Raw genomic sequence first — 14,080 nt, forward strand, 5'->3', positions numbered from 1 at the left:
CCACTGCATTCCCGGGCCACAGCAGAGAGTTGGCCTGGAAGAGGGGCAACTGGGACAGAATCCAGCGCCCCTACTGGGACTAGAACCCGGTGTGCCAGTGCCGCTAGGCAGAGGATTAGCCTAGTGAGCCATGGCGCCGGCCCTGATTGGGTTATTTCAAAAGTCTTGTTCTCCAGATGAGAAATTCTTTTCTCCACTTGATCTATTCTGCCACTGAAGCTCTCAACTGTATTTTTTATCTCACTGCTTGAAGTTTTCATCTCCACAGTCTGTTTGGTTCTTTTTTTTTTTTAAGATTTTCTTTGTTTATTTGAAAGATAGAGTTACAGAGAGAGGTAGAGACAGAGAGAGAGGACCTCCATTCATTGGTTCACTCCTCATATGGCCACAACGGCCAGAACTGCGCCGATCTGAAGCCAGGAATCAGGAGCTTCTTCCGGGTCTCCTACATGGGTGCAGGGGCCCAAGCACTTGGGCCATCTTCTACTGCTATCCCAGGCCATAACAGAGAGCTGGATCAGAAGAGGAGCAGCTGGGACTAGAATTGGCACCCATATGGGATGCTGGCACTTCAGGCCAGGGCTGCAACCCAGTGCGCCACAGCGCTGGCCCCTTTGTTTGTTTGTTTTTGGACAGGCAGAGTTAGAGAGAGAGAGAAAGACAGAAAGGTCTTCCTTCCGTTGGTTCACTCCCCAAATGGCCGCTACTGCCGGAGCGCTGTGCCAATCCGAAGCCAGAAGCCAGGTGCTTCCTCCTGGTCTCCCATGCTAGTGCAGGGCCCAAGCACTTGGGCCATCCTCCACTGCCTTCTTGGGCCACAGCAGAGAACTGGCCTGGAAGAGGAGCAACTGGGACAGAATCCGGCGCCCCGACCAGGACTAGAACCTGGTGTGCCAGTGCCACAAGCAGAGGATTAGTCTAGTGAGCTGCGGCGCTGGCCGTTTGGTTCTTTTTAATGATTTCTGTCTCCTTAGTGAATTTTTCAGTTGTGTCATCTATTGATTTCCTCATTTGTTCAAGCTATCTGTAGTCTCTTGCATTGCACCTAGTTTCCTTAGAATCAATATTTTGAATTCTATTTCTATCATTTCATAGGTTTCCTTCAAATCATGATCTAATTCTGAAGAACTATTGTGTTCTTTTGGATGTATCTTGGTATATTGCATGTTCATTCTTCCTGGTCCCTATGTTAATATCTGCACATCTGGTGAAATAGTCCTTTCTTCTTTATGGTGCAGATTTAATTGTGAAAAGAGTTTATTGTTTAGGAATGCAGGTTATCACTTGGCTTGTTGCTTTGGCTTTAGTTCTAGGTGAGCTCAGAAGTTTAACCTCTGAGTGATTTATTTTGCTTTAGTCAATGTTAGCTGCATTTATATGTGACTCAGTCATCTAATCTGCTGCAGTTGATAGGGGTAGAAGTGTCGCTTTAAAATGAATGTGACTCCTAAGCTGGGTATCTCAGTTTCCAGAGAGTTCAGTGTACGTTACACTAGGGATTGTGATAGCCGGGCCTTATTCCTGAGGGACACAAAGGGGGCAGACCCTTTGTCCCACTGACAAGTCTTGGTGATGCCGGGGCTTACGGCACCAATAGCTGTCACTTAGTACTGTTGTGATGTGGATGGGCCCTTCTTCAGTTCTTGCTAGGATGGTACAACTGGTGCTGATTCTTATTAGACCAATAGATAGTCTTAATATTTTGACTTTTTTCTCCCATTCTCTCTTACGATAATATTTAGGTGTTTATGTGTTTCCCTTTTTTAAAGATATATGTATATAAAAGGAAGAATTACAGAGAGACAGATAGAAATAGAGAGAAAGAGACAGAGAGAAACACAGGTAGAGATCTTCCATCCACTAGTTTATTCCCCAAATGGCTGCAAAAGCCAGGGATAAGCCAGGCCAAAGCCAGAAGCCAGGAACACCATCCAGGTCTCTCACAGGATTGGCAGGGGCCCAAATACTCAGGCCATCTTCCACTTACTTTACCAGGAGCCTTAGCAGAGAGCTAGATCTGGGACTTAAACTGGGGCTCATAAGGGATACTGGGTTTGCAGGCAGGTGCTTGACCCACTGTTCTATAATACTGGCCCCTATGTGTTTCTTTTTAACACAATTGAAATAATACTGCATAACTAGATTTATTTTCTGAATTTTTAAACTTCCTTTAGTAGTGTGAGACAGTGTATTATATATAAAAGAATATTAGTAACAATACTGATTTTTAAATATTTATACATTTGAGTTACAGACAGACAGGCAGACACACACACACACACACACACACAGGAAGGGAGAAAGGGAGAGAAAGAAAGAGAGCATACTCCCAGTTGCTGGTTCACTCCCCCAAATACCTGCAATAGCTAGTGCTGGGCCGGGCTGAAGCTGGGAGGCAGGATCTCCATCCATATCTCCCATGTGGGTAGCAGGAACCCAATTACTTGAGCCATCACCACTGCCTCCCAGGGTCTGCACTAGTGGGAATCTGGAGTCAGGAGCTGGAACCAGGAAGGAAATCCAGGTACTTCTATGTGGGATACCAGCACCTTAGCCAGCATCTTTTTTTTTTTCTTTCAACTTTTATTTCGCCACAGTGAAGAAAAAGAAGAAACCAAAAAATATCTCCACAATGCCAAACAACAAATGCAAAAACCGAGGAAACAAGAACAAGGAAGACATCATGACACTCCCAAATGAACATGACACTCCAATACAAGATTATGAAGATGATGAGATAGAAGAAATGCAAGAAATGGAACTCAAAAAATTTATAATAAGAATATTTAGAAGTAATCAAAAACAAATGCATGAACTACTGAAATCCATGCAGGACAGGACAGAAAATCTCTCTCGTGAAAATGAAATCTTAAGGAGGAATCAAAATGAAATGAGGAATTTAGTAGAATATGAAATTGAGATATTGAAGAGAAATCAAAATGAAATGAAGAATTCAATAGAACAAATGAAAAACACATTTGAGAGCCTTAAAAACAGAATCAGTGAGGTAGAAGAGGGAATATCAGAAGACAGAGCACAGGAAAGTATACAGTCAAACCAAAGAAAAGAAGAGGAAATTAAAAATCTAAAAAATATTGTTGGTAATCTACAGGATACTATTAAAAAACCCAACATTCGGGTTCTAGGAGTTCCTGAAGGCATGGAGCGAAAGGATTAGAAGATCTTTTTAGTGAGATACTAGCAGAAAACTTCCCGTTTTGGAGAAGGAAAGAGACAGCCAAGTACAGGAAGCACATAGAAACCCCAATAGACATGACCAGAAGAGATCCTCACCATGACACATTGTAATCAAACTCACCACAGTGAAACATAAAGAAAAGATTCTAAAATGTGCATGAGAGAAACATCAGATTACTCTCAGAGGATCTCCAATTAGACTCACAGCAGACTTCTCATCAGAAACCCTACAGGCCAGGAGGGAATGAGGAGATATAGCCCAAGTATTGAGAGAAAAAACTGCCATCCCAGAATATTATATCCTGCAAAGCTCTCATCTGTGAATGAAGGTGAAATAAAGACCTTTCATAGCAAACAGAAACTGAAAGAATTTGTCACCACTCGTCCAGCTGTCGCTCCCCCTCTTCGTGGAGGAACGACACTAAGCCCTGCCTAGGCTTCATATCCGAGTCACGGCACCATTATGTCGCTCCCCGTCTTCGTGGAGGAACGACACAGGACCCTGCGCTGTTCTTTCGTCTGCTCGGCCCTCCCCGGGTTTGCTGCTGGTTCTTCCCGGGTTGGCTACCGACCCTTCCACCTCCGTGGAAGGGCGGTTCCCCCTGCCACCTTCCCCACTTCCGCGGGGGAGTGGCACACCGCCGGCCGGCTCTCTCGGGGGCTGCTCAGGTGTTCCTTCAGATAGATGTTCCCCTTAGATGTTCCTGGTGCATGTTGTCTCTCTCCTCCTTTATAGTCCTCTTCACCAATCCCAACTCTGCTACCCACACGCCGAGTACGCTGCTCTCCTCCAATCAGGAGCAGGTCCTACAGTTTATTGGTTGAACTGGAGGCAGCTGCGTAGAAGCTGTTTCTCCCTTCTCAGCGCCATATTGTGGGAGAGCAGATGCATAGAATAAGTCTTAATTCCAGTAACTTAGTCTAGTCCGGGTTGCTCCCCACATCCAGCCCTGCAAAATATGCTTAAGATGTGTTACACACAGAAACACAGAAACACGGCCATCAATACGAAAGAAGGTAAAAGAAGAAAATCTCTCAGTAAAAGATCACTGGAAGTTCAAAGCCAGCATCTTTAAAAAATGATTTACTTATTTGAAATGCAGAGTTACACAAAGAAATACAGAGACATGGGGAGAGAGAGAGATCAATCTTCCATTCACTGGTTCATTCTCCAAATGGCTCCAATGGTCAGGGCTAGCTCAGGCCAAAGCCAAGAGCTTGAAGCCTCATCTGAGTCTCCCACATGGGTGCAGGGGCCCAAATACTTGGGCCATCTTCTGCTGCTTTACCAGGTGCATTAGCAGGGAGCTGGATTGGAAGTAGAGCATCTGGGATACAAACGAGTGCCCATATGAAATATCAGCATCACAGGTGACAGCCTAACACACTATGCTACAATGCAACCCCTTAACCAGCATCTTAACCATGTTGTCAGATGCCCATCCCAACAATTTCCTTCTTAATCATAAAATTGTGTGGTCTTCTAAGAAATTGCTAAGATTTATAAATGCATATATTCTTTTTTTTAACTTTTATTTAATGAATATAAATTTCCAAAGTACAGCTTATGGATTACAATGGCTTCCCCCCATAACTTCCCTCCCACACGCAACACTCCCCTTTCCCGCTCCCTCTCCCCTTCCATTCACATCATGATTCATTTTCAATTCTCCTTATATATAGAAGATCAGTTTAGTATATATTAAGTAAAGATTTCAACAGTTTTTACCCACATAGCAATACAAAGTGAAAAATACTATTTGAGTACTAGTTATAGCATTAAATCACAATGTACAGCACATTAAGGACAGATATCCTACATGAGGAGTAAGTGCACAGTGACTCCTGTTGTTGACTTAACAAATTGACATTCTTGTTTATGGCATCAGTAATCACCCTAGGCTCTTGTCATGAGTTGCCAAGGCTATGGAAGCCTTTTGAGTTCACCGACTCTGATCATATTTAGGCAAGGTCGTAGTCAGAGTGGAAGTTCTCTCCTCCCTTCAGAGAAAGGTACCTCCTTCTTTGATGACCTGTTCTTTCCACTGGGATCTCACTTGCAGAGATCTTTCATTTAGGTCATTTTTTTTTTCCAGAGTGCCTTGGCTTTCCATGCCTGAAATACTCTCATGGGCTTTTCAGCCGGATCCACATACCTTAAGGGCTGATTCTGAGGCCAGAGTGCTGTTTAGGACATCCGCCATTCTATGAGTCTGCTGTATCCCGCTTCCCATGTTGGATCGTTCTCTCCCTTTTTTGTTCTATCAGTTAATATTTTCAGACACTAGTCTTGTTTATGTGATCCCTTTGGCTCTTAGTCCTATCATTATGATCAATTGTGAACAGAAATTGATCACTTGGACTAGTGAGATGGCATTGGTACATGCCACCTTGATGGGATTGAATTGGAATCCCCTGGTATATTCTAACTCTACCGTTTGGGGCAAGTCAGTTTGAGCATGTCCCAAATTGTACATCTCTTCCCTCTCTTATTTCCACTCTTATATTTAACAGGGAGCACTTTTCAGTTAAGTTTCAACACTTAAGAATAACTGTGTATTAATTGCAGAATTAAACCAATAGTATTAAGTAGAACATACAAAAAATACTAAGAGGGATAACGTATTAAGTTGTTCATCAACAGGGCAAGGGCTGATCAAGTCACCGTTTCTCATAGTGTTCATTTCACTTTAACAGGTTTCCTTTTTGGTGCTCGGTTAGTTGTCACTGATCAGGGAGAACATATTCTTAATAGAATGTCTAGAAGACTGGAGAGTTTTGGATATTTTGTGAATCAAGTGGAAGGAAGGTGTGTGTTTGATCCATTCTAATAACATTATTGCTTAATTTCTGCAGGAACAAAATGGATAGAGGGCTCTAAAAATTTTTTGAGCATCTGTTATATGCCAGGCGTTGTGCTAGGTACCTTGCTTCTATTAATTCATTTTAATATTCACACAAAACAATAAAGTAGGGACTAATATTCCTGTTTTACAGATGAGTAAGCTGAAATTGGAAAGCTTATTGTAGCTTCTCCATATTATTCTCTCAGTGGGTAGAATTTTAATTCCATTAGTTTCCAAATCCTATGCTCTTTCCATTACCCCACACTTTTCTCCATCTCCAACTCTGAGAGGATACACAGAGCTAGCCTTTGATTCTGGAGACTTTGTATCAGAAGTGCTTACCCTGTGGACTGTAAACCCTTGGGGTCCATAGTTTGTGAATCCCTGCATTTATCTCCCTTTGTCATCAGAAAATACGTGTATATATTCAAGGTAGAGAGTGTTTAGTTCTCAATGATTATCCATGGAATCAACTGTCCCCCAGAAGGCTTATGAATTTTTACTGCAAATAATAGGGCATATGCAAATATTAGAGAAGAAACCTGTTGAGAAGCTGTTAGTTTTATTTTTCAGGCCCTATGTTGAAAACGTTCTTTTTTCTCTGTTATCCTCTCATGTGTACCTGGAAGCCATGGAATGTGTTTGTCCCAATACCCATGATACTATTTGTTTATAGATGAGCTTCAGAAAATTTCCATTTCTTCTATCTGCTGCCTTTTCACTTATTTATGTGTCTGTGCATGTAAAACAATAACTTTTGTATTCATATGTCTTAACAGTTGAGCATTTCAAGCCCTGCTTACCTCACTTTCTACAGTTAAAAGTATTTACACTTGTGCTGATTCAGTAATGATAAATTATCATCATGCACATGCAATTCTCCATTCCCATCAAGCAGTGAAAAAAAATGGGTTACCCTTGATCTGAAAAGTTCCTGATAACCACCATTTTACACTTCCTGTATTTTAGGAACTGAAATAAGGTAAATTAATGATGGCCACCGATTACTCACTGCTCCCATTCCACTGGAATCTAATTCACTTCCCTTTAAATCAGGGATGACTGATGAAACACAGCAGAAGTAATGTAAGTAATGTTGTGAGACTCCCAAAGTTGAGTTATAAAATGTCTTTTATCTTCTGCTAAGGCCTCTTGGAGCACTTTCTGTGGCAGAAGACAAGTAGCTTTTAAAATATCTGACTACCCTGAGATCACCTTGGAGGAAAGGAAGTATATAGGTAAAACTAGTCTTCAAACAGTACTGTATACTTTGTGTGTCTGTGTGGGTGCAATGTGTTGAAATTTTTACTTAGTATATACCAAGTTGATCTTCTGTATATAAAGATTATTGAAAATGAATCTTAATGAAGAATGGGATGGGAGAGGGAGTAGGAGATGGGATGGTTTGCAAGTGGGAGGGTGGTTATGGGAGGAAAAACCACTATAAACCGAAAGTTGTACTTTTGAAATTTATATTTATTAAATAAAAGTTTTCTAAAAAAAAAAAAAACTAAAAATATCTGTGGTGGAGGCGAGCATTTAGCCTAGCATTTAAGACGCATTCACCCCATGTCAGAGTGCCTGGTATCAATACTCTGCTCAGGCTCCTAACTCCAGCTTCCTACCAGTGCAGACCCTGGGAAGCAGCTGTGATGACTTAGAAGTTGAGCTTTGACCACCTACATGGAAGACCTGGATGAAGTTTCCAGCTCCTGTCTTCAGCCCAGCCCAACCCTGGCTGCTGTGGACACCTGGGGAGTGAACCAGGAGATGGAAGATATCTTTCTCACTCTCTTGCTTACTTTCTCTGTTTATCTTTCATTGTTTCTCTGCATTCAAATAAATAATTTTTAAAATATCCTTGGTGAAGGATTAGGTAATTTGTTATTCTTATTTCCAATCTGTTGCAGACTGATGCTTTTGTAAAATATGATGAAAACAAATGAATAGACGAGTGAGATGTACGACACTTTAACAATTCAAATGTAAAGGCCAGCATTGTGGTATAGCAGGATAAAGCTGCAGCCTGTGATTCCAGCATCCCATATGGGCAACAGTTCGTGTCCTGACTGCTTCCCTTCCAACCCAGCTCCCTGCTAATAGCCTGTGTAAAGCAGTGGAAGATGGCCCAAGTCCTTGAGCCCCAGCCACCTACGTGGGAGACCCAGATGAAACTCCTGGCTCCTAACAGCAGATGAAAAACCCCTCTGTCTCCCTTGCAACCTCTGTAACTCTGCTTTTCAAATAAATAAATATGTATTTAAAAAGTAAAAATATTCAAGTGTAAATTATCATTAGATTCAACAGATTTAAAATTAGTCTGTCAGGTTGGTATAAACATTTCTAGATTCTTTTATTGTTAATTAATTAATTTTTTAAGGAATACAGATTTCATAAGTACAACTTTAGGAAGATGGTGATTCTTCCCACCATACCCGCCCTCCCACCCCCTTTCCTCCTCCTCCCTCTCCCCTTCCCAGTCCCATTCTCCAGTCCCATTCTCCATTAAGATTCATTTTCAATTAACTTTCTACACAGAAGACCAACTCTATACTAAGGAAAGATTTCAGCAATTTGCACACACATGCACATTAAAGGAAAACTCTGAGAACTAGTTTTACAGTTAACTCTCATAATACAACTCATTGAGAACAGAGGTCCTGAATGGGAAGTTAGTTCACAGTGACTCCTGTTAGATTCTTATCCTTGTTTTTTGGTGCAAAATATAATTGTAAAGTAGTTAGTTCGCAGACCACCAGAGGTCTGCAGGCCGCACTTTGAATACCACTATGTTAGCCTACCCCAACTTATAAAATGCTACCATGAGTAGACAGTATGTATATGAAAAATATGTTATGTAGATACTGTATGAGTTTCCAATTGCTACAGTAACAAATTATCACAAACCTAGTGTCTTAAAATAACACAAATGTATTATCATATAGTTTTGAAAGCCAGAAGTCCATAATTATTCTTATGAAGCAGAAATCAGTGCAACTTCTTTCTGGAAGCTCCAGAGGAGAATCTTTTCCTTTGCCTTAAGGAGGACAGCTACCTTCCATGGTTTGTAGCCCCTTCATCTGTCTTCCAGAGTCCATCACTGCAGACTCTGTTTCTGGCATGAAGCCTCACTCTCTGACTTCTGTATCCCTCTTCTAAGGACTGTTATGAATGCGTTGGGCCCACCCACAGAATCCTGGCTAGTCTGTCTTCTCAAGATCCTTGTTTAATCACAGCAGCAGCAGCTACTGTTTTTGCCATATGAAGTCACCTATTCATTGGTCTGGGCATTAGGAAGTGGTCATCTTTGGAGTCATTATTCAGTTTGCTACAGATGGCAAAGCTTTAATAGGGGCTGGGCATCTAAGTAGATCCCTGTGATACTTAGGAATTATGAGATGGAAGTGTTCCAAAAAGTGTCTTTCAAGTAGAAAGATCTGGAGGTGAAAGAGATTATGGCTTCTTCAGAGGAATGGAGCATTGAATGTGGTTAGAGGATAGATGTGTAAGAGAAGGGTAGGCAAGGGCCAAATGCTGAAGGTTTGTAAACCATAGTAAGCAACTTGAACTTTTACAAGCAAAGGAAAGACATTGAAATGTTTTCAGTATTAGAATGGTTGCTATAAAATTTAAGTTTTAGAGGAATCCTATATAGAAGACAAAGAATGGAAAACTATCATGCTGATGAATCAGAGTTGTCACATAATTCACAACATTTTGAAACCCAAATCTATTATTGCCCACCAAAACCGGTATATCCCCCTAACTTCCTTAATCCTGGCAATGTTACCTGCATTCTTCTAGGGGCAAATTTTTAATAGCTGCAAATATTTTTTTTAATTTGAAAGAGACACCGAGACAGAAAGAGCTCACATTTGCTGACTCACTTCCCCAAATACCTGCAGCAGCTGTGACTGGGCCAGACTGAAGAGAGGAACATAATACTCAATCTGACTCTCCCATGTGGATGGCAGGGACCCAACAACTTAGGCCATTACTGCTGCTTCCCAGGGCACATATCAGCAGAAAACTGAAATTGGAAGTGGAGCTAAGATTTGAACCCAGATACTCTGATATTGGATGCAGGTGTACCAAAACATATCTTAAACATTGAGCCAAATGTCTGCTCTGAGACCCAATTCTTAAAATAGTTTTTAGCCTCTCTCTAGTAATTTACCACACCTATTAATTCTTAAAATGTTAAAAGATATAACGGCCAGTGTTGTGGCCTAGCAGGTTATGACACCACCTGCAATGCTGGCATCCCATATGGGCACCTGTTTGTGTTCTGGTAGCTCCACTTCTGATCCAATTCTCTGCTAATGCAACTGGGAAGGCAATGGAAGGTGGCCCAACTGCTTGAGCCCCGGCCTCCCACATGGGAGACGTGGATGAAGCTCTTGGCATTAGCCTGGCCCAGCCGTAGTCATGTGGCCATTTGAGGAATGAACCAGCAGATGAAGTTTTCTTTTCTTTTTCAAAGATTTATTTACTTATTTGAAAGTCAGGGTTACAGAGAGGTAGGCTTAGCCAGGTTGAAACCAAGAGCCAGAAAATTCTTCTAGGTCTCCCACATGGGTGACAGAGGCCCAAACACTTGTGCCATCTTCCATTGCTTTTCCCAGGCACATTGGATCAGAAGTGGAGCATCCAGGACACAAACCAGCACCAATATGGGATGCAGGCTGTGGCTTTACCCACTGTGCCAAAACTCCAGCCCTAGAAGTTTTTTCTCTCTCTCTTTGTCTCTCCCTGTCTCTGTAACTCTGCTTTCAAGTAAGATCAATAAAATCTCTTAAAATATATAAATAATATGTAGTTTTATTAACATGTCAAAAATAATTAACAATATAGAAATAGGCCTCATTTCATCCCTTCTCTAAGTCCTAACAATTTAATTCTGGTCTGTATCTGCAACATGATTCATAAATCAGTATGTATCATTCTGCGCCTTTTCTTTGCATTTACATATCATATATATATATATACACACATGTATACACACATGCATACATATATCTATTGCACTGCATTAAATATGTTCATTCAAAAGCGTAGTTTTCAACTGACAATGTAGTTTAGATATTTTCTATGTCAGTATATTTTTAAATATTTCATTTTGTTTTAATTTTGTGAGCAAAGTTGAGTTTATTGGACTTACTACAGAAATATACAATACTATCTTGGGAATGGTGTTTATCAAGTTTTAGGATTTAGGATAAGTAATAAAGTAAATTTCACAATACATGAAAGTTGTTAGAGTTGGACAGAGTTTATAATTTAATAACTTTGGATTGGTGGGCACATCAAGGCGAAAGTCTTGAAGAAAACCTTGGTCGTGAGCTGTTGTAAATATCTTATTTTAAAATTGCACCATGATATTGCTGTAACTAGGTTATATCAAAATTTTCACTATTGATTATGCTATAATGTAAACATATCTTCTAAATTGTCTTTCAAATGCTTATCTCTAGAATGTGTTATTTAGATTTTCCCCTAACTAGCATTTTAAAGATCTCAATTGTATTATATTTAAAAGCTATAAAAATATATCATGCTGAGATAAAAACCAATAATGTTAAATAACCCTTTCTGAACTGAGGATTACATAAAAATTTAAAATGAAAGTTAAGGATTCTGAGAAGTTATGTAGAAGAAAAAAATTAAGCTGGTTTAAGTTTACAAATCCATTTTTTTGCTGGACTACATAACTTTTAAAAATTCCATAGAATATCTAACATATGGGATACTTTTGTTCCCTGGAGCCACTGAGAGGCAATTAGATTTAGTCCATGAAATCAGAGTGTTCTGAGTTACTTACTAACTGATTGACTTTGAGCAAGTTAACTTATTTATGACTCACTTTTCTCCAAACAAAATGAGGACAGGAAAATTTATTTTATGAGGAAACTTTAAAGGACGCATTGAGTTATATATCAATTGTTATAATTTTGGATCATTTTGAGAATGCTGCTCTTGAAGTATCAATATAAAGTTAATAGTACTGTCAGGTGGCCTTCCTGTTATTTTTTATCAATACTATTGTGCAGTTTTTAAGAAAATCTCAGCTACTAGACTTGCATACAAGTTTCCCATGTGAGAAGAAATTGTTCTATTTTAAATAAATGCTTGTCCACTCTGGCCTCAGAATCAGCCCTAAAGGCATTCCGATCTGGCTGAAAAGCCCATCAGAGTATTTCAGGCATGGAAAGCCAAGACACTCTGGCAAAAAAACAAAAACAAAAACAAAAACAAAAACACCTAAATGAAAGATCTCTGTGAGTGAGATCCCAGTGGAAAGAACAGGTCTTTAAAGAAGGAGGTACCTTTCTCTGAAGGGAGGAGAGAACCTCCACTTTGACTATGACCTTGTCTAAACAAGATAAGAGTCGGAGAACTCAAGGGGCTTCCATAGCCTTGGAAACTCATGACTGGAGCATGGGGAGATTACTGAGGCCATAAACAAGAGTGTCAATTTGTAAAGTCAACAACAGGAGTCACTGTGCACTTACTCCTCATGTAGGATCTCTGTCCTTAATGTGCTGTACACTGAGACTTAATACTGTAATGAGTACTCAAACAGTATATTTCACTTTGTGTTTCTATGGGGGTGCAAACTGTTGAAAGCTTTACTTAATGTATACTAAACTGATCTTCTGTAAAAAAAAAAAAAGAAGAAATTATCAATTCCCAACTTGACGTAATTTTTTTTTCATTCAACATTGTTGATGAAGTGTATTCTGGTTAATATGTGTAGTACAGATTTGTAATTGTTTCACTACCATGCCTTTTTACACTGTGATCCTAGTTCTGGAGAGGGAAAGAGAGAGAAGGAGGGAACCACTTAAGGGACAGGTTGTGCACCTAGTATCCCAAAGTTGTGACCCAGCTCACCCAGGATCAGCTGCAAAAGTGGCAACAGGATATGGCTGGCAGAGCAAGCTAGCAGAAATGGAGAAAACTGAATTTGCAGAGATTACCTGATATCACTTAATATAAGTACAATTTCATGTTAAAACATATATATCCAAAGTAGGTATTTAATGAATGCATGTTTACTGACTTAAAATTTGTATTTTGTTAGGTACATGGATGTTTCAAAAATTAGATAGTTTTACAACTGCTATAGGAAAAATGACCTGATTAATTTTTCTCTACCTTTTTTCTCTACCTTTCCAGTCTTTGCTGCCTTCTGTTCCAGCGGATCTGATTCCTGCTCTGTAGCTTTCTGAAGGATTGAAGTTGGGCATCATAAGTGACACTCAGCTGCTACCTGACTGCAGACCACAGCAAGAGCTTTGTATATATTTTTCAGTTAAAACGATAATGACTTTCTTGGAATTTAATCACAGCAGAGCCTGTTTTCCGTGTAGCCTGAAAGAATGCTTGACTACAATCAGTAATTCTTCAGAGATCTTATAAAACCACTTTATGCCAAACAACTGAGTGACTTTGGGTTGGTTAGCAGGAACCTTAAGAATTATAGACAACAATTTACCTTCTGGACTATTCAGCAACTGCTACCCAGAGCTGTTGTTGCTGAAATACCATGTCTAAGAACTTGGAGCTCATCAATCTGTCATTTTTATTAGATCATGAGAAGGAAATGATCCTGGGAGTCCTAAAGAGAGATGAATATTTGAAAAAAGTGGAAGACAAGAGAATAAGGTAGCATCTTTTTTATCTTATTGACCTAATTGACTGTTTTCTGTTTGAAGCATTTTGGATTAGAAATGGGGTAAATGGGACCACACTAGAAACAGATAATGATCAGGGACTTCATGGACTCTCAGCATTAACAAAAATATTAGAAAACATCTTTGCCACTTCACTCTTTAGCCATATAGGACAATGGAATTGAGTTAATAATATAGTGCTAATGAGAACACTCATTTGCCTATGGCATCATAACTAGTTGTTAAGATTAAGGATAGGCAAGTTTATGTACCAGCTCTGACATTGTGTCAGTTCTGTTACTTTGAGCAGGTTTCTCAACTTTTGCATGCCTTGGTGTCGCTCCCCCTCTTCGTGGAGGA

The 14,080-nt window shown here is 39.9% G+C and overlaps 1 protein-coding gene across 14 annotated transcripts in view; it reads left to right on the top strand.

The window, feature by feature from the left end:
* SYTL5 (synaptotagmin like 5) overlaps positions 1 to 14,080 on the top strand; it is a 280,881-nt gene that overhangs the window by 121,900 nt on the left and 144,901 nt on the right. For all 14 annotated transcript variants that reach the window (XM_089324968.1, XM_089324966.1, XM_089324962.1 and 11 more), the window contains one exon: positions 13,224 to 13,712. In XM_089324968.1, the coding sequence (XP_089181094.1) occupies positions 13,594 to 13,712 (119 nt within the window). In that variant the 5' untranslated portion in view covers positions 13,224 to 13,593. The remainder of the gene's footprint in view (positions 1 to 13,223; positions 13,713 to 14,080) is intronic.

This window comes from Oryctolagus cuniculus, chromosome X (genome assembly GCF_051225735.1).
Source record: "Oryctolagus cuniculus isolate XC-2025 breed Fujian yellow rabbit chromosome X, ASM5122573v1, whole genome shotgun sequence".
Classification (NCBI taxonomy): domain Eukaryota; kingdom Metazoa; phylum Chordata; class Mammalia; order Lagomorpha; family Leporidae; genus Oryctolagus; species Oryctolagus cuniculus.